This window comes from Corvus cornix, chromosome Z, assembly GCF_000738735.6.
Source record: "Corvus cornix cornix isolate S_Up_H32 chromosome Z, ASM73873v5, whole genome shotgun sequence".
Classification (NCBI taxonomy): Eukaryota; Metazoa; Chordata; class Aves; order Passeriformes; family Corvidae; genus Corvus; species Corvus cornix.
This window is the reverse complement of record NC_046357.1, coordinates 45,691,721-45,712,965: the sequence shown is the minus strand read 5'-3', so window position 1 is coordinate 45,712,965 and position 21,245 is coordinate 45,691,721. Positions and strand designations below refer to the sequence as shown.

Genomic DNA, 21,245 nt, shown 5'->3' with positions numbered 1-21,245 from the left:
TGTATACAGGCATGTTGTATCCATCTCATCCCTAGAGGGATGAAGAAAAAGAGATGATAGGAAGATTTCCTCCTGTTTGAGTTACCCCACAAACATACCACCACTCAAGTGCAAACACATGAAGCAGATCATACATGCAATTATGTACATTAGTAGGTGTTCTCTGTTTAGACACAATTTTTCATCTAAACAACAGCTTAGAATTCAAGAAAACCAGATGGAGCCTGGGAACAAATGCATCATGCTGTTCCTCAGCATACATCCACTACAAGCTGTGCTTCGAAAAGAGGCATGCCCACCTTGGGTGTTGCCCTGATGGACATGCACCAGCATCAGCCCAGTCCCATGGCTCAGTGATTGATACAGTACCACCCAGATTTGACGAGACCACCAGTAGGTATAACTTTGTCAGCTTTAACAGGCTCTCGCCGCTGCAGCATCTGAGCAGAGGAGGTCCTGGGCACCTCCAGGTGTCTGGCAGTCCTGCCGCGACCCTGCAGGATGAGAGGTTTTCACGAGCATCCTGTGTCCCGTGAGTGGGTGGGCGGGCAGAGCGTCTGTCGCGCCAGGACGGCCCTCCCTCGGAGCGCACCGGCACCGGAGCCGCGGGCGCGACGGGAGCGCAGGGCTGGCGTGATCCCGCCGGGAGCGAGCGGCATGGAGGGGGCCGCGGATAGCGCCCGGTTCGGCTACATCTTGGAGCTGCTGAAGCGGGACAAGGTAGGCACGGCGCCGGGACGGCACCCCCGGGACACGGCGGGGCGGGGAGGCAGCCCCGCGGGGAGAGACGGCTCCCTTCGCAAATGGTTTGTCGGGCTCCTTTAGGGGAACCTGCGGGCAGGAACGGCTCGTCTTTACCGCTAATGTACACTGGAGATTCGATTCTTATTTGCTGCGCACTTCCGAGGCTACGAGGTGAAAAAGTTAAAAAGCTAATTTCTCTGCGAAGTGTCCCTCAGCCCAGCACAGCTGGGCGGGCGCCTGTGGCCCTTGCAGCCCTGCTCCTGCTCCGTGTGCTGCGGAATGCCCCGCTCCAGCGCGCCGGGATGCGCCCTGCCGCTAGCCACCGGCTGCGGGCAACGCTGGAGAGGGAAGTGTCTCCCCCAGGAACTGATTCAGAGTTGGCAAGTATTTTGAGGAAAACTTGCGTGCGCGCTTCGTAGAGAAAAAAAAAAAAAAAAACGGGAAACTCAACTTCTTGTGCTGTTGAGCTACTGATACCTATGAAAACCAGGTAGCATCAAAGATTCAGATGTCGTGTTTTTCCGAAAAAATGAAACAGCCACAATATTTTTAAACTTAAAAATAAGTGTGGCAAATAATGGTGCTATTGGAAATATTGTTTGTTCCAGACTCATCCGGATGACTTTCCCGCATATCTCCAAAGGCTGCCTTCACAACCAGCTCTTTGGATGCATCTTTTTGCCCCTCCCTCTCCTCCACTCCCTCTTCTAAAAGTTCTGGAAGAACCTTTAGAGCAGGTGAGTGAGGAGTTTCCTGGGTGATTTTCTGCTTCTCCTTGCTTAGGAGTAATCATGCCGGGGCTTTAAAGGAAAATTCAGTCTTGTTCTGTCCATTTTATACAACAAACAAAATCATAAAGTGTTTCAGGCCAGAAACTCCTTCTGGCTGGGATGTCCCTGCAATGGGGTGTTACATCCATCCCTTATCCCACAGTTAAGCAGTTGATCTGACACCCTCTGCAAGAGCATATGGCTTGTGCAGAGCTGGCACAGTACTGTGAAATACGCATGTTTATTACAAACAGTGCTGTTGTTTATACATAGACAGTGACACTGCCAAGTCCCATCATCACAGATGCTTGATGTACATGAGGAAAAGGGGAGCAGCATCAGTTGTGTGACCGCCACAGACTTTCCACAGTGGTGATCACTGCTCTACAGCGCCCAGCTCCGAGACCTCTTGCTCTCCACATTTTCCTTTTGCATTTTTTTGAACCTTCAGACCAGGGTTTTAGATTACAGCCTCTTTGTAATTTATTGATGTTATCCAGCAGCTTGGAGGTGTTTTGCTGGGATAATTAAACTGCTTTCTCAGATTACATAAATCATGCCAGCAAAAGGACTCTTCTGCAAGGTAAACTGTATTTGCTTGGGGTCAGGGTATTGCTGCTTAGAGGTTCCAGCACTCCAGTTTTGCCTTTCCCATTTCCCCCCATCAATAAAGCTTTTGCAATAAAGCCTGGAAGCATTAACGTTCTCTGAGTTAACTGCCAAGCATCTGGCTTTCACTGAACAAAGAACTATTAGAAAATCAGGATGCAATAAGAATACTTGACACTTGCACACTCAGCTCTCAATATGTAGGGTCCCTGCAAGTATGATGCATCAGCCCTTGGACCCTGGGCACATGACCCCTTTTGGCAAGCATGCTGTTTTTCCACTTAGCTGGCAACCTCCATCAGACCTCTCAAACAGGGCAAATCATTATATATCACTTTTCCCCGGGGGAATGTCACTTCAAAAACCTGTTATCTCTTTTAATGATCTGTACTCATTATTCTCCTGTGACTCCCCTTCACACACACAACTTGCACATCATACCTAGAACAGAAAGATGCATGTAGCACTTTCAGTTCCAATAAGACAGTCCTTGTGTAACCCATATATCCACAACATCTGTTTAGGCTCACTACAATACTCTCTGAGATATTCTGGGCCTCCATGGCACCTGTCACAAATGTCACAGCGGCATCTGAGAATTCCAAAATACCCGAGAGACAGATTAACAACTAACTGCATTTTTTATCAGAGGCACTGGCACAGGAGATTGTATGACCTTCTTTCAGGATTCTGAACTCTCAGTTCAAACCACAGCAAGGACACTCGTTTGTCTCAAAATGATATATTATTCCAGAACCAGTCTCAGGCTTCTTCCCTGTAAGTTTACTTTTGCAGTAGTCAAAACACACACATTCCTACCCCAGTAATTCACCCAAACTCCAGTTCAAACTGTTTTACTTGCATAGGTGTTTTTTGAAATGCGTATGATTCTCTTGTAGTATTAACTTCAAAGAATTTTTAAATGCTGTAAAGAAACAATCATATCTGATGGGGTAAACAATGCCAATACTTGCCATCTGTTTCGAAAAACCATTTTTGAGCATTCTTCTCTAAGCAGAATAAAATCAATAAGCTGATAAAAATCAATGTGAGTCTCAGAGGGAAGCTAACAACACCAACACTGTCCCTGTGGCCCCTTTATTTAATTGCAATAGGGATCTTGGCATGCTCTATTTTTTAATCAAGGCCCTGACCCTCTCTTTTTTCCCTCTCTTGTTTGCTTTGTTTTACCATCTATTCCTACACTCCACATATTTTGCAGAAACCAACAGTTTGTGGTTCATAAGGATCAACTTTTAGAGCTATTCTGCAGAAAAAAACATTTAGAGAAATAGATATTACTGAAAACAAGCCCCAAAACCCATATGATATGAACATGAGAAGTATATAAAAGTAATTTTAAGAGCATTTCAGGTTCTGCATGCTCTCCACCTGGAACCTGCAGGGGGACACTGATTTCTGTCCCTATCTTCTGCTTGATCTCATGTAATGACTAATGTAAAATTCTCTTGTGGTAGCACTTTAGCTTTTGTCCACGTGACAGTGAGGGATAGAGCTATACAGGGCTTCAAACCAAAATCACAATGAGGAGCTGGAGAGGGGAAATGCAGCATTTAGTCATGTCTGTGGTGGCTGGCAGGTGACTCTGGGCTGCCTGACTCAGCCGAACTGGAGCTCTGCTCCTCACACTAAAGAAGATAAGGCTTTACATATTTCTTGCTTATGTGCAGAAAACTGCTTCTTTGGGGTTGGGGTCCCTAAGAGGAGAATAGTCCTCTAAGAACAATTTTCTTCCATTTGCAGAGTATTCAAAAGCATGCCATGTGTATATTGCGAGGGGCATTTGCACAAAGAAGTTACTCTGGTTGAAAGAGTATGTAAAAGTAACTTGGAGTTCAGTGTCAGGTAACAGCATTAAGTTAGGTACTACAGAGAGGTCTGAGTTTGAAATCGAGCAGTCAAGAGCAGTTAAAATCCAATTTGCCTGTCTTTGCAGCTTTTACGCAGTTACTTGGCTGGGTTAGCCAGCCTGTGTGACAGAGGTGTGTTTCCACATCTTAGACATGTCCTCATCACTCCAGCAGTGGTTTCCCTGAAGCACCTAGCAGCACATGGGATGTGACACGGCAAGGGTGAGCTGCCAGCTTTGTCCTCTGTGACAGGGGTATCTACAGCCTGAAGCGAAGGAGAGAAGGCTCCGCATGTGTTCCACATGTACTGTACTATTTTTTGTGTCATATCTTTATGGTGTCAGAAACTGAGCCTGTGACTGATTTTCTTGCAAACATGATTTAAAAATTTTGTTTTATGTAAATTGTTTCTATTCTAAATCCTTTTTAAAACAACCTTACATCTTCTTTCTGCTAAACAGTAATCATTTCTTTAGAGGTAGGACTCTCTCCTAATTCAGAGCTGGAAGATATTTTGATTTGAGTGTCACGTATTTTTGTGAAACTTTTTCATTTTAATTCTTTCATTTGCTGGCTAGTGATTACAATGTATGGAAGGAAAGAGCAAAGTCCTCTATGTGGGCTATTGCCTGTAGCTGCTCCTTGGATTCTCTGCTGCTTTTCAGGTGTCCTGGAACTGAAGCAGAGTATTTGTACATGTGTCTATAAGCTAAAAAGTAAAGATACACTGAGCCAATTCAGCACATTTTGAGACATGCTATCTACAAATCCTACCCAAATCTGATTGCAGACCCAATACTCTGGCAGTTCAGTGAAATGTAGTCTTTATTGACTCAGCACTCAGCAGTGGCATGTGGGATCTTCCGAACTTGTCCAGTCCAGCTGATCAGGTTATGGGATCTGTTTGTAAACCCCTCCAGCCTTGAGGATTATGGGCCTGTAGCACACCTCTGCAGAGAAGACAAACAACTCTGAACCAAGGGATTAGGGACTGATATTTTTGTTTTATGACGAGATCCTCAAGCCATAGTTACGTTCATTTTGAAACACCCAAGGCCTGCAGATCTGTGATGGCTCTTCAGGGTCACACAGTTGAAGGGCAACCATTGTGAAGAAAAAGTTGAGCCTCTCTTCCTGAGCCAAAACAGGCACATTTCTCTCAGGCAGCATAAATTCCTGCCTTATTGCTGAGGGGACAGTATATCTTTCAGCCTGCATGACTGGGAAAATCCTGTTGATAGAAGTCATCTTCATTAGGTTCAATTTTCAGGACTAAGTAGAGAAGCAAATTGCAGCACTGGCAATTTAGAGAGAGCAGGATGTGGGCTAACACCCCTCTGAATTCATCCTGGAAGAAAACACATTGCGCAGGGAGAAAAGTGTCTGTGTGATAGCTCAGTCCCCACATCAGTCATACTAGCTCAGGAAAAAGTCTGTTTTCATCCTGCATATCTCCAGTGTGATGCATTGGCTCTAATACTGTCAGTCAGATGAAGGCAGACCAGCAGGAAACTGACTCAGTCTCAAGCCATGGTTGCAAAAGCAGCATGAAAATAAATGTCTTGAAAAGCTTTGGTCTGAAGACCTACTGAAGGCAGAAGAGGTGTTGGCAGAACTGTCCTGGTGCTTTGGGACAGTCTCATGTTTTTTCATGCAGTAGGACTGCAGCTGCACTGTTTAACAAGTGTAGGATTTTTACAGCTTGTTGGAAAGCAGTGCTGCATCCTTCTTGAAACTATATAGATAGTTAATGCAAATGAGCACCTGGAAGATTTCTGCGTATCAATTCTTGAATTAATAGGCACATTTAACCTGAGGTAAGGGGGAAATAGGATGGCAACACCCACCCATCCCAATTTCTGTCTTCTTCTGCTGTCTTGGGAGTGCAGGCCATGCTGTAACTCCTAGTCAGACCCTGTCTGCTGAGGTGAATTTTGAAGGATGTGTAGAACTACTTAGACCCTACCCAGGTATTACTCCATGCAAAAGGAGGGCCTTGTGAGCAGAATGATGCACGTCTTTGGCTGGAAACAAAGCAGAAGGGTAGGTCTGACTTCTGTAGTCATGCTGATCTTGTTGACCCCATTTTCGGAAGCTAAGGACAGGAGCCTTTTCTGACACTGGTTTGTGCTTTTATCTTTTTAATGTATCAGTCATTCCTAGCTGTTGCTTTTTCCTCCCAGTACCTAAAGCTAATGAGAATTTTGGCACTGCAAATTTAGTAGTCCTGGGCTGGGGGAGGATCAAAAGGCTAGTAAAAAGGTATGTGTGCAGAAGAGGGAGTTTTGCCCTTTGGAGACCTTCAAGGACATTTTCTTCCATGTAACATCTTAATGTGCTGGAGGTGGTAATTAAAATCTTGCTCTAAAGTACTCTGAAGCCAGAGCAAACAGGTACACAAACAAGATAATACCTTAATGAACTAGTAAGGGATTGAACAAAGAATCATTCACAAGTCCTGGCAGTAACAGTAGTTGGCACTGTGGTCCATGTGAAGAATGCAGGAGGACAGGGGAAAATGTGTGCTCCAGGTTTGTCCGCACTAGCAACACCCACCTGCTCCTGTCATCTACACCTCTGCCATGAAGTGCAGAATCATTTTCCTTGCTGTGCCACCAAAGACAAAATTTCTTCCCACTGTTTCAAAGTCAGCTGTAGAGCCAAGGGGTCTTTGTTCCAGTCTGAGGCTGATAGCTTTTTTGGCCCTGTCTCAACCACAGTCCAGTGTCATGGTGGGTAGTGTGCTAGTGAAGACAAGTGCTTATTAAAAGCTGCCTGCCTGTAATGTCATGAAATCTGGGAATAGTAGAGATGGTTAAGAGATAATATACTTATTCAGAGGCTTGCAAATCAAAACATATTCAAAACATAGTTGGAAGGCTGACAACACATGACCTTACCAACCTGTTCTCCCCCCTGCCCAGGTGAGTGACATGTTTCAGTTTGAATACACATACTGTACATTTACTGGCACTATCAAGCACAGTACTCTGTATTTTTATGAGATTGGTTACTAAAGTAAATGTTAAATAATATCTTTGTAAGTGTTCTGTAGAAAATTCTTTGTTGTACTGGACATGTAAAAAATCACCTCTGTCTTCATGATTTCTGAGGGTAAATTTCCATTCAAGTTTCATATCCAGGCCACTGGAACCCAGGTGTAAATAATGCCCAAGTAAGACATTTCAACTATGTTTGTTTTATTGATTCATACGGAAAGTAGTTTTGAGGGGAAAAGGGAACTTTTTGTCCTGATGTTTTTCTTCAAATAGGCAAGTAGGTCAAATTTAGGATTTGTGAAACAGACAACGTTTCATCATTCGCATAACCCAGGCTTCATGTACTTTAATTAAGTGAATCTCCTTCAGCTGTGTAATGTGAGGACAGTGTATGCTTTCACTCCAAGCTTGCTAACTGGTGTTTTTTCTCCCTTAGCCTAGTGCTATGTTAACTATTGCTACTGCAATGGTTGTGTCTGCACCCTTGCTAAAACCTGAGGATGCTGGAAATTTAAAAGTATTTTTGTGTGTTCTGGTGGATGGTGGAAGGAGTATTTGCTACCCCTTTTCCAAGAGAAACATGGTGTAAGGGGAGGGTAGGAGGTGCTGGCTGTCATAACCACTTCCTCACCTCTTTTTCATCCTAGCTGCCACAAAAGCTGCCTGGTGCACACCTCCTGCACGATATTGGAGAACTCACAGCAGTCAGGCAAAGTCCCCAGTGACTAGAAAAGGGGAAACAACATGCCAATTTTTAACAAAGGGATGAAGGAATGTCTGGAGAATTACAGATTTGTGAGCCTTATTCAAGGCTTCAGTAAGGGCAAATTGTGCTTCACCAAACTGATCACCTTCTGTGATGGGGTGGCTGCAACAGTTGACACAGGAAGACCAAGAGATGACTTCTGTAAGGCCTTTGACATGGTCCCACATGACATCCTTATCTCCAAATTGGAGAGACATGGATTTGATGGATGGAGTATTCAGCAGATAAGGAATTGGCCAGAGAGTTGTGGTCAATGGCTCTGTGTCCAGGTGAAGGCCGGTGATGAGTGGTGTCCCTCAGGGGTCTCTCTTGGGACTGGTGTTTTTCAGTATCTTTAAAAATGATGTGGACAGCGAGATCCAGGGCCCTCAGCAAATCTGCAGATGGCACAAATCTGAGCAGTGCAGCTGGACACACCAGAAGGAAGGGATGCCATGCAGGGAGACCTGGACAAACCTGAGAACTGGGCCCATGAGAACATCACGAAGTTCAGCAAGTGCAAGGAGCTGCACCTGGGTTGGAGCAATTCCAGATGTGAGTACAGACTGGGAAAAAAAGTCATTGAGAGCAGCCCTGAGAAGGACTTGGGGTTTCTCATGGATGAAAAGTTGGATATGAGCCAACAGTGTGCACTTGCAGCCAATTGTATCCTGGGTTGCATCAAAAGAAGTGTGGCCAGCAGCTTTTGTGACACCTCACCTGGAGTACTGCATCCAGCTCTGCAATTCTCAGCAAAAGACAGACACAGACCTGTTGGAGTGAGCCCAAAAGAGAGCTACAAAAGTGATCAGAGGGCTATAGCACCTCTCCTGTGAAGACAGGCTAAGAGAGTTGGGACTGTTGAGCATGGAGAAGAGAAGGTTCCATGGGGACCTTACTGTGGCCTTTCAGTACTTAAAGGGGACTTAACAAAAAAGAGGGAGAGGAGTTTTAAAATGGCCAGGTAGTATAAAAAGGGGAATTAGTTTAAACTTAAAGAGGGCAGGTTTATATTGAATATTAGGAAGAAATTCTTCACTGAGAGGGTGGTGAGACACTGGCACAGGTTGCCCAGAGAAGCTGTGGATGTTCCATCCCTGGAGCAAGGCCAGGCTGAATGGGGGCTTGAGCAATCTGGTCTCATGGAAGGTGTCCCTGGCCATAGTAGGGGGACTGGAATTAGATGTTTAGGATGACATAAGACAATCTTAAGCTGTGTTGGGGGAAATTTAGGTTGGACATAGGAAAGAATTTCTTCAAAGCCCAGGGAGGTGGTGGAAGTATTTAAGGAAAGACTGGATGCAGCACTTAGTGCCAAGGTCCAGTTGACAATATCGCTCTAGGACATAGATTGGACTCGAAGGTCTCAGAGGTCTTTTCCAACCTGATTGATTCTGTGATTCTGCCATCTTCAACATCCCTTCCAACCCAAACCGTTCAACAATTCAGCGATTTTTTGTCATGGGTACCACGGGAGGTGATCAATTGCAGGGTCTGAGCGCGAAAGCACTCAATACTGCCGGCCGCCGGGACGGGCGGTGTTTCCGGTAACGCTTGGCGAGAAAAAGGACCGAGACAATAGCAGCGAAAGAGCCGGCGTCCCGCGGGGCGCGGCGCGGCGGGGGCAGCTGGACAGCTCCGCTGTGCGGCTGCTGCCGCGGGCGCGCACGCCCCGCCCCGCCCGCGCTGCCCCGCGCCCGCCCGCCCGCCCGCTCGCCCTCTCGCTCGCCCTCTCGCTCGCCATTTTGCGCCGGGCGCCGCCGCGGGCGCTGCACCGTCCGCGTCCCGGCCGCCCGCCCGGGCTGACGGCGCCCCGGCGCAGGAGGAGGAGGTGGAGGAGGAGGAGGCGGCGGGATGGAGAACGATCGGCTGGAGAGCCCGGTGAGCACGGGGGAACCGGCGGGGCGGGGTGCGTCGTCCCTCCGCTTGTGATGCGGGGGGCTATAGGGTGTCTGCCTGCCTGCTTGCCTGCCTGCCTGCCTGCCTGTCTGTCTGTCTGTCTGTCTGTCTGTCCCCCCGGTGTGCGCCGACAGGTTCGTCCGTGCCCGGCCGGTAGTGCAGCCGGGACGGCGGGCAGGGCTCGCAGGGAGCTCCGACGGGTGCGGTGCGCGCAGGGGAAGCGCTCCCGGAGGGCGCCGGGCGGAGCGGGCGCTGCGCTGCCGCCGCCGCTGCCTGCGCCCCCCCGACACTGGTGCTCGGCGGGGCGCGGTGCCAGGGGCGGCCGCGGGGGTCACGGAATTACTGAACAGCCGCACCGATCCACAGGCGGCTCTTTGTGCGACAGATACAAGACGTAAATAAACGTATAAATAAATAAATAAATAAATAATGTTTCTGACTCGAAACTATTACCCTAATGAATTCAAGACAGTTGCAGCCCTTAAACGTGAATTATACGTCAAGAAAGCCTGTTGTTTAACCAGTCTGACACTTAATTTCTTTTTTCCCCCCTTCCTCTTCGTAAGCCAGCGAGCAAGCTAAACATATGGACTCCTATTGTTAAGAAGTATGGTTGCATTCGTTTCACTAGGTCCTTGAGTGGAATTAAGACTACTCCCCTCCTTTCCTCCCCTGCAATGCAGACATGACCTAAAGATGAACTGAGTTTGCCTAGTGGCAATGCTCACTTCAGTTGAAATGAATGGTGTCAGTGCTTTCATAAATGTTAATTGAGATTTGTTTTAGTCAGAGAAGTGCCTCAAACCAGATAAAACTGTGTGCATTTATTGTACAGAGCTGGGGTTTGGTGACATAGAGCAGTGCCATAACTCTTGGTGGCTTGTGTTTTCCTGCGCTTACACTTGTTTCTCCCTCTTTCTATCATGAAGGTTGCCATTAAGGGTATTGAAAGAGAGCTTATCTGCCCAGCATGCAAGGAATTGTTTACCCATCCACTGATCCTTCCCTGCCAGCACAATGTCTGTCACAAATGTGTGAAAGAAATACTTTTTGCGTTTGAAGACGCCTTTGCTGATGGAGGCTCTGAATCCTCTAATCAGAGTAGCCCTCGAATTAGAATCTCTGCTTCTAGCATGGACAGAATTGACAGGATTAATAGATCAGGTATGTATCAGAATTTGTGCATGTTTTCCTGATTTTATTATTAGACTGGCTTGAGCTGAATGGTATCTGCATTGGTAAAATGTCTTCCTGGTACTCCTGATACGGTTACAGAGATGACTTAGGGATAGTGCTACTCTTGTTCATTTTGTGTCAAGAACAATGGGAATATTTTTAAGGACAATGCACTCTGTTTCATCTATAATAAATGTCTTTGTGGCATTTTGTAAATCTTTATAACCATTGTGTTTGTTTATTTCTGTATTTCATTTACATAGAGATGCAATAGCATCATGTTCAGTAGCGTGGAGATGTAGATTTTGGCAATTTTCATTGCCTGTCAGTGGTTTGCTCTGGTTTCAACCAGCCCCAGTGCAGTAGTTCTGACTTCCTTCTGAGCCTGTGCAGACTTTGCAAGTTAGAGTTTTGTCCTGCCCACTTCATTATGCATACAGTAAATAATTATCCATTGGTTATGATTATTGCATGATTGCAGATTTGAAGGACAGATGACTGTAAGCAGACAGCCCTAACAGCCTCCTTCATTGTGGTCTGCTCGAAGGTTTAAGGAGTGCTTAGCTGTAGGACTCCTCATGCTCTTTGTGGTATCATGCTAGGAAGATTCTTGCAGTCAGTGTAATCCACGGATGAGTTGATCTGCTTTTATACAGATGCATTGAAAGTGATTTGTGCATGCTTTACTTCTTAAAAGATACCTCATCTTGGCTTTTAGGCTTTCTTCTGACGTAATTATCCACTTTAAAACCACATTCCCCCGTGCTCTGGAAGAGCTACTAACAAGACAAACTCTAAAGCTCTCTCTTATATTTTGTGTTACTAAAGTTCATCCTTCCCAGTTTTCACAGATCAAATGTGCAAACAACTAGTGAATTGTTAGTACTGGTACTCTTTCAAATGAGTCTGATAAGCAAAAAACCACCAGTTTTTGGTACTCCCCCTGCCACCACCACCCTGTCCTGAGATACATGTACACAAGTTGTTGCAGGAGTTGTAATCTTTAAATCCACTGGAGTCTGCCACCATCTCAGCAAACTGATTGGAATATATCTCCTCATCTGACCTGCTAGTAGAGAGGTGATTGCTTTCCTAAAGACCTGTTTGATGAGTAGCAAGAGAAAGTTGAGACTTGGAAATAATGAGCTTCCCCCCTCTTACCTCAAAGAGCATTGGGCAGATGCACATCACAGGAAAATTATCATCTCAGACAGTTCAAATTTGCAGAATGAAAAGCATATGGAAATGGCAGCATTAAAGAATAAATTTGTAAATTCAGGTTGTACTGTCTTTGCTTCTAATGTAACAGGCGTTGTAGCTCCATTGCTATATCAAGTGTGAGATTTGCTCTCAGACAGTTTGGTACCAGCAGTGGTCGCCAGCTTGCAATTTACATTTGCACAGTTGTTGTCTTGCATCTGGAGTACTCAGATTGTGCATTGCCTTGCTAAATTGGGTTTGTGATCTGTAGGGGAATTTGCAAGAAAACAGCTCCGTAAGAGAGAAAATGCTAAGAAAATATCCAAAATAGGGTCTCACATGCATAACAAAAGCCTACTAGAACTTCTGGGAGGCTCATGCAGGGCATGTCAGTGTCACATTTCAAAAGGCATATGACACCTTCCCACTATGGTTTTTTTTGTTTTTTTTTTCCCCCACTTAAGGAATCCCTGATGTCTCCATAAGGAATATAATCTATTTTAAATGGGTTTGGCATTTAAATTCTTGGTATGCCAGAAGGAGCTGGTCGGTATTTGGTCCTGTTCTGTATTTGTTGTGCACACACAGCTTGCATTTACAAGTACAATTTATCTTAATGTAAAAAGGACAGAGCTCATTGAAATGGAGTATATGTGCTGCTTAAAATCCAGTGTGTTGGTTTAAAAATACTCCTCTTTATATTGTATTTAAAATCATTTTTAATTAAAAAAATGATGCGGTATATAACATGAAAATGAAGGCTATTTCTCATTGTTGTTCCATTACCTTTAATGTTACTGTAATTACAGTGTTGGTGTAATTAAAGTGTGTAATGTGGTTATGTTGACACTTGTGAGAATGTTGGAAATATCTCTCCCTGTCCCCCTCCTCCCCAATGCCTTCTTTCTCCCTTTTCCTGTTCTGCTTAAATATTACAGTTGTTTGATATGCTAGGAAATTAAACATTCTTGCCTTTCAACCCTGCAGGAGTTTAACAGCCACAGGAGAGAAAGGAGTTGATGCTTTTCATTTGAACCATTGTAAACCAATGGTATATCTCATTTCTTGATGTCTAAACAGCTCTCTGTTCATTGTTTGCAGCCTCACAGAGGAGGTCTTTTGGGTGCAGAGGTAGAAATGCTTCACTTCTTGTGTTGGCTAGAGATAGTCTAGCATTTAGATCTCGAGTTAACTATTGTTGGTTAGCATATAGCTTTTTGTCAGTGGTCAAGTCCACAAAAAGGCTTTTGCAGTGAGCAAAGGTACAGCAAAGAAGTTCTGTAAGGACAGCTTTTCATTCTGTGCAAGACTGATTTAAAGGTCAACTGGACTGGAATTCAGTTAAGGGTTGGATTAGATTTTTTTCCTTGTGTGTGTACATGACTGAATATATATTGGTGGGTGCAAAAATGCAGAACCCCAGCAACCACCACACCACCTCCTCCACCCCCTGCTTTTTAATTTTCAGGAGTTTACATGCTTATGTTTCAGTGCAACTGCTGTCTTACTGGTAATGAAGAGTGATTATTGGATTGATCTTCCTAATGTTTACGCGTCATGTTTAGCCATGACTTTTTAAAGGAATGTAATATTGGTTCTTCATTGTATCTAAGCCTGCTTCATTTGATGAAGAACAGATTGAAATTTACACCATGTTGATATGAGTAGGTAGATCTGAATCTCACAGTTTATCACAGCACATGAATATGTGAGGAAAACAAAACATTTTGCATTTACAGACTTGTAATATTTGGTGTGTCTAATGACACAATCAGATTGAAGGATGGTCAGTGTTTTAATTATATCTCATTTCCAAAATTGAAAAGCTCAGTCACTGTGTGGACTTTTTAAATACTGATTTCTTACTTTTTTATGTAACGGTCGGTCAAAAATGAGAGAAAAAGTCCCCAAATTCCTTGTTGCCACAGTATTGACAGACACATGAGCAATCCATAGGAATATAGGTGTCCTTCAAGAAAGATGTGAACTGAGCTAAACACAAATCTGAATTTCACACTCAGTGGAGGACAAAGCAGCTGATCGGAAGAGGGAGTTTAAATTGCCTCAGTTGAAGGCTGAATGTGTCACAAAACAGAGATACCACACGATACTGTCAGACCTCTTGGAAAGCTGTCCGTATCTGTTCTTTTGGCAGAAAGCACTTTCGATTTGTGAAAAACTAAAGTGTCTGAAAGTAACATTTGAGCTCTGCTGGCTTCTCTCATGAGGCCTTTCCCCTCTCTGTGCTTCCTCTCTCTTTCTCTTCCCCTTCCCTCTTTATCCCTTCCCCTTGCTAACCCTATCCCCTTCCCCCCTCCCCTTTTTCCTTCCCCCTAAAAGTCCATACAAAAGCATCACCTGAGATATGGGGTGGCAGTATATATTTATATTTTAAAAAACCCCCAACCTTTCAAGAGAATCCAGTTGACTTTTAAATCTTTTTTTTTTAAACTTTCACACATTTAATGTCCGTGTCTTCCACAACCATAAAATTCTGGTAATACTGTTTACTTGGAAAACACAACTTTATCTTTAAGATGTCTTATCCCTTTGCAAACCATTCACTGCAGCTTGGACTTTTCAACATTTTAAGTGTTGGTACCTCTCCTTGGGAAGATGACATTTAAACATTGTCTTTAAAGGACATACTTAAGATTGCTCTTCAACCCAAGTCATTGCAATCTGTATGGTAATATTTCTGAGTCTGAGCATGAGTGTATGTTGTGATAATTTTTTGTAACTGATTGAGCAACTTACTGTAAGTGGAGCAATCAGTTTACAAATCACAGTGGAAAATTTCATGTGATGATTTCTAATATTTCACAAAATACATATTTGCCTGTTGTAAACTGAATTGGCAAAGGAAAGAGAATGTGGGTAGGACCTAAGTTTCCCTGAGCTGCATGTCTATATATGTCTACAAAATCCAGGGGTTTGTTGCTCTGGTTTTTTTGTGTGTGCTTTTTCTTTGTTAGGATCTTTTTTGTGTATAACCAGAATTCAGTTTTAGCAAACTGGACACAAGACATATAGAAAGACAGTGTCCAAAGTAATTTGTTACTTCATCACTGCATTCTTCTTAAAATACGAGTGTAGAAATCCTTTAAGCAGAAAGCAAACTAGAGTGTTCATATTTTAACACTCTCTAGGCAGAAAGAGAATGTGTTTCCTTACTTTTGAGTGTCAAAGTGGCAGAACACTCCAAGAAGGTTTGCAAATAAATTTCCAAGATTTAAAATAGGAGAAAAACCCCAACCTAGACTCTCGAAGTGCTGTCAATGAAAAGGGATGAGACATCTGAAGGTGTGCAGGACTTCCTTGATACTGGATTGCTTTCCGTAAACAATGTCACCAGTCTTTGCAGAGCATCGCTCATGATGACAGTCTCATTTTGGTCCACCATGGGCAGAATGAAAGGCCTCCATTGGGATGGATATGAGTTTCAGATTGTATTTTTAAACTTGACCACTGCACCATGTTTTTTTTTTTCCTTGTTATCTTGCTTTGTCATTATTTGTTCTCTGCTGTAGCCTACTACTTGTAGGCAGTCGTGATATGTGCCACACTGTATGATTATTTTCTTAGTTTCAGCAAATGTATGTATTCTAGATCACTTTTTATAGCTACTGTCTGCATGGCACTGCATGTGAAGTCATATTTTTGTCTAAGACGTAGTAGAAGTCTATGTAGAAGATTTCTCTGTGTTGACGTGTGCAGTGCTGGCTTGGAGCATACACTGGAAATACAGTTTGTGTTTCACTGCTGTTGCTGTGCCTTGCATGCGTGTGTTGCTGTGTATGCCAAGTTATAGGTACTGCAGGATGTGCAGTAATTAATTCACTTCAAGTAAGTACTGAAAAAATATGAAATCTGAAAAAAAAATCTCTGCTCCCTTAGCCAGAGAGTTGTATACCTGTCTTGTGTCACCCATCCTGTTCTGTAACTGCAGCCTAGTTCTGCTCAGAATTTACAGAAAGGCATGAGACCAGCTGGGTGGGAGACTGTCAGTGCATGCACACTTATCCATGCTCCAATTGTGACTTCTTAGCTGACAGTCATGCATAACTACCACGGGTCAAATTTCAAAGATATTTAAAGGAACTAATTCCTTGTAGGAGTGTTGGTTTGGTGTTTCATTTGAAGAGACTGGAAAGGGCATGACAGGAATGGAGGTTTTGGATTTTAAAGTGAAGGGGCAACAGCAGAGCAGCCCAAGGCAAGTGTATTTTGGGTAGCATCACAGGACACTTCAGAAAGAAAAAAAGCATTATTATTATTATTATTATTATTATTATTATTATTATTATATTAGCATTTTTGATGGGAAAACACTGATTAAATACAGAGAAGTACGGATTTCCCTTTCTGAAGAACCAATTTCCACACTAAGAATTCAGCTTTAGGTCATACCTCCGTTTACAAATTTGTTAGTGTCCTGGTTTCAGCTGGAATAGAGTTAATTATATACTGGAGTATATACTGGAGGGATAACAATAATTAAAAAAAATAGCAATGCAAAAGAGAAAGAGGAATAAAATCCAAGAGAAACAAGTGATGCACAATACAATTGTTCACTCACTGCCCTGTGCCCAGCCTGTCCCAGCTGACTGCCCCTAGTTTATGTTCTGGACATGACATTATGGTATGGAATATCCCTTTGGCCAGTTTGGGTCAGCTGTCCTGGCTGTTCTCCCTCCTGGCTTTTCATGCACCTGCTCACTGGTGAAGCGTGGAAAACTGAAAAGTCCTGGATTTAGGGTAAGGACTACTTAGCAACAGCCAAAACATCAGTGTGTAATAACAACATTATTCTCACACTGAATCCACTGTACCAGCTACTGAGAAGAAAATTATCTCTAACCCAAATGAAATCAGGACATTTAGTTATACTGACATGCAGTGCTCTCAAAGAGATCTTAAAACAATGTACCAGCGCTACAGAAGGTGGGTTTTTTTGTAAGGGGAAGCTGAGAGGATACAAGTTAAGCCTAAAGACTGGCTTAGCCTGCTTTTGAAATACATACAGGATTGTTTCTGGTCGTTGCATCCTGTGGGCTCATGAGTGAGATGGGATGCACTCCTGGTTTGGTAACCTCAGGAGCATCACCTTGTGAGTAACCTCTGAGTCTGTATGAGCCAGTCCCCTAACAGACTCAAAAGGCTCCTTAGGTTAGTGGCTTTTCTTGAGCCTGTGATTTTATTTTGGAGAGGGTAGCTGTTTGGTAGGAGTGCAGCTTCTCTGCAGTTCCTCCTTTAGAAATTAATAAAGATAGAGGTACCCTGTGGAGATCTGTGGTTCCTCAGTTCAGGGTGGAGGAATCTCTCCCATATAACTACCTCAGACTCCCCTTTGGTGTGCAGGACTTATTTCGCAGTTCTCCTTTAGTGAGGTCTTTCAGCAGGGGCCAAGTCAGCCTCTGCATTTTTTGACTAAATGATTTGGCTGAGATATCATACTGTTCCCTCATTTTCCTGGCTTTTTTATGATGTCTCTTAGGATGAGTAAAGTAAGTTTGAACTCAGCCAAAGCAAGCTTCAGGGAGCTCAAAGTTGGCTATATTTTTCTGTTGCTCTGGGAGTAAGCATCTTTCACTTTAATATCTTAGGAAGCTGTTGCTCTCTATATGGGCAACCAGTTAGTCTAAAACCACCTGGCTTCCACGAGGTTTTGTGTTTATTGTTTCAAAAGGCTACAGCCTGAGTGTATCCAAAACTAGATAAAGAAGGTAGAATTGGAACAGCTAAATTTATCTTAACATAAAATTAAGTTTTAGAAGAGTAATTTGTAATGTCCCTTGGAGTCAGAAATTACAGTACCTTGTCAGGGCGATTGTATTCTTTTTGGGTTGGCAGACTGCGTCTGAATTGGTGTTGTACTGGTTTGGATGATGTGCTACAGTCTGGAATTGATTCATAGATTCCTGGGCTGCTTTTAAAATCTAAACCAGTTTGGTTTGTGCTCATTCTAAATTGGGCTTTGGTGTCTACACAGGCAGAAAACGCAATTCACTGACTCCTAGATCGACTCTGTTTCCTTGTCCTGGTTGCCAGCGGGATATTGATCTTGGAGAGCGTGGCATCAATGGCTTATTTCGCAACTTCACTTTGGAAACCATTGTGGAAAGATACAGACAGGCAGCCAGGGCAGCCATTGCTATTATGTGTGATTTCTGCAAACCTCCGCCTCAGGAGTCCACAAAGAGCTGCATGGACTGCAGTGCAAGCTATTGCAATGAATGTTTCAAAATACACCATCCTTGGGGAACCGTGAAAGCCCAGCATGAGTATGTAGGACCAACCACCAACTTCAGACCCAAGGTAAGTGTACTGTACCCTACAGAATTTGGGTTGCAGGATTCTCGTGTAGCTTCAGATGTATCTGTGCAATGGTGGTTGCTTTTTAGGACCATTATTGCTTTATTGACTATCGCTGTTATTTATTGAGTGAACCACAAGATTTTTTTTCTTGCTGATGGTCAAGTGGTTGTCATTGAAGGGGACAATGAGAACATTCTTGAAGGGTACTATAAAAAGAGGGATTTTTACTTTGTGGAATGGATTGTGTTACTTGTGATTTGAGTCTTTCTTTCCATTTTTTTTTTTAAGACAATGATCACAGATCACAGAAAATTCTGAGCTGAAAGGGACCCACAAGGATCATCAAGTCCAGCTCTTAAGTGAATGGTTCATACAGGGATTGAATCCACACCCTTGGTGTTATTGGCACTATGCTCTTGAGCATCTAAAATGGGACTGCCTCAGAAGGATGCCTGTGTGTGATAAAAAACCTCAACACACCTGGCCTCTTCCATGCCCCCTTTAGGCACATCCCCTTTGGATGCTTTGTGCCTGAACTTGATCCATCAGAAAGCATCTTCTTTCTCTCCTTCTTTGCATCTGACTAGAGCAAAAGGTGGAGTTAAGGTCTCCATTGCTATGACACCATTATTTTTTTATCTGTACCATAAGAGATAAAATTTAATGGCAAAATTTCTGCTTCATACACTGGTGCTGCTGGTGCTGCATTCAGACAAAACAGAGTGATAACAAAATGCTGCTACCTTTGTGTCCCGCGCTAAGCATGGTGCAGTACATGGCAGTGCCTTACTGAATTTAAGTTACATCACAGATGTGATATGTCACAGATGCCACCTTGCTAACCAGGGACCACAAAAGACCTTAATGTCCCACCACGTGCTGTGTGCCTGTGCCTCCTTGCTGGAGGTCACACAGATACTGGAAATGCTGATGGTCAAGAAGTCCTGATTAATTATGGTTCAATTAAGTAAATTTGATTAATGTGCAGTGTGTAAGAAGCTCTTGACTGCTGGTGTATCTTCCTTCTGAGACTGGAAAGACTTGAGCCTCTAAAGTTAGCAAGCTGGCAAATAGTGAGCATCCAGTAGTCCACTTGGTGCTTATTTCCCGTTAAAAGTGAGCACATGCTTCGTATGCTTACAAATGTCTTGCACATGTTGAAATGTCCTTCTGTTGGATACAAGAGAAGGGTGAAGGTTTGCATAGTATCTTCTAGCTCTTGCTTTAAAATTCTATACAGCTCCTTAAAAACTTCTCTTCTATGGTATCTAAACCCTCACAGCTGCAATGCTGCTACTTGAAAATACCAAAGACATCTTGTGATCCCTGTGCACTCCTAAAGGTGCCCTATGGTGTTATACTACATGCAGACTGAATTCAGGATTAAAAGTCAGTAGCTGACTTCTCTTGAAGCAGAGCAAAGTGGGGTGAAGTGGTTTAGATTATTCTGACACAGATGCATTGAGTATGTGTGCACCTGTGGGATTTAGCATTTCTAATTTTATGTGAAGTCAGAAAGCAGGGAAAAAAGGAGAAAAGCATAGTGTAGTTAACTTTAGATGCATCTGCTTTTTTGAAAAACTTCCCAACAGCAGTAATCAGATCTTTACTGTGCTCTTACAGAAACTTTTCTGAGGACTGCTTGAGCTTAGTATAAAGAAAAAAAAATGCATTTTTCATTTTTCTGCATTTTTAAGACCTGAGCTGAAAGCATGAAGTATTTGTTGGTTTCCTAACAATGTTTTCAGTCATCACTTTAATTTACAACCAGGCTGGAGAGCACTTCGAAGTGTGTGTGGTGGGGATGGGAGAAGTACATACTGGGCTGATTGTTTGTGAGTTTTGAGAGAAGATAATAAGGCAGTCTGCTGACCTCTACTGTCTCTCACTTGCAGCCTGTAATTCTTGCTTATATGAGGAGATAAATAAAAATATGTGGTTTTTGCTAGGTGTGACTCTACACTGCTGTGGAAAAATTACTTCCACAGCCTAACTGATTGACTGTAGTTTTTGGAGATGTTTGCCTGCACAGCTGATTTTTTTGGCAGCTTCCTTTTTCCCCTTTTTATTTCCTTCCAAGTCCCGTAGTCAATGCTAATTGCATATTTGGGTTAATGATAATTTTAATGTTCTAAGGTGCTGGTGAGACTAGTAACTTTGGGCTTTTCAGCATAGCCTAAGATAACATTTGGGACTTGAATGTTGGTTTCAGGTTTTAACTTACTGTGTCCATATTTGTGCTGCTCACAATTTTCTATTTTTATGCCCTTTTCTGACCTTTCTTGTGTGGGGGCATATTGAAACTGAAAAGCTTCCTCAAAAGCTTCTCTTTGGTAACTTCTGTGGAATAGATGACCCAAATGTTGTCTTTCAGTGCTCTAGAACGAGGCAAAGCATTGTTTGTTTTTTAAAGCAACACACACACAGACACATATATACACACACACACACACACGTTTTACGTGGTTTAATCTGTTGCCTGAGCTTCGACTCGAGCAGCACTTTTTTTAACTCTTTGAGCATTTATTTACCCATGTTCAGTTCTTGAAAGATTATTTTCAGCAAACACCAGCTTTCTTGCAATGCTGTTTGAGCTAATCGTGGAAGGAGCACTCAGTGCGAGCAGCTTGTAACTGGAGTCAGATGGAAAGACTGAAACACTGGAGTCTTTTGTATTTAAAATTACTGTAGCTGGTGGTGGCTTGCACTTTGTTGCTCCAAGAGCAATGGCTATGTGGCTTATCAAAATCTAGTTTAGACTTAAATTGCTACAGTGTTATGGCAGCTCTTGCTTTAAGAAACACTTCATAGCTGTTGCAAGAGATGCTGGCATGAGCATGGTTAACTTTGACAGGCTGGGTGTGTTATATATTGCATTTACAGCTCTGAGCAGGAGTGTAGGGTGCTGGAGGCA

At 43.4% G+C, this 21,245-nt stretch overlaps 1 protein-coding gene across 3 annotated transcripts in view; it reads left to right on the top strand.

Annotated features, from left to right (window-relative positions):
- The first annotated feature begins 608 nt into the window (after positions 1–608).
- The window catches only part of TRIM36 (tripartite motif containing 36), a 31,159-nt gene continuing 10,522 nt past the window's right edge, over positions 609–21,245 (top strand). Inside the window, exons 1-4 of one of the 3 annotated variants that reach the window (XM_019286931.2) lie at positions 609–720; positions 10,567–10,801; positions 13,115–13,144; positions 18,006–18,331. In XM_019286931.2, coding sequence (XP_019142476.1) covers positions 658–720; positions 10,567–10,801; positions 13,115–13,144; positions 18,006–18,331 — 654 coding nt within the window. In that variant the 5' untranslated portion in view covers positions 609–657. Of the gene's footprint in view, positions 721–9,544; positions 9,620–10,566; positions 10,802–13,114; positions 13,145–18,005; positions 18,332–21,245 lie in introns of those variants that run through there. The other 2 variants (XM_039567500.1, XM_010401303.3) reach the window with 2 other exon arrangements.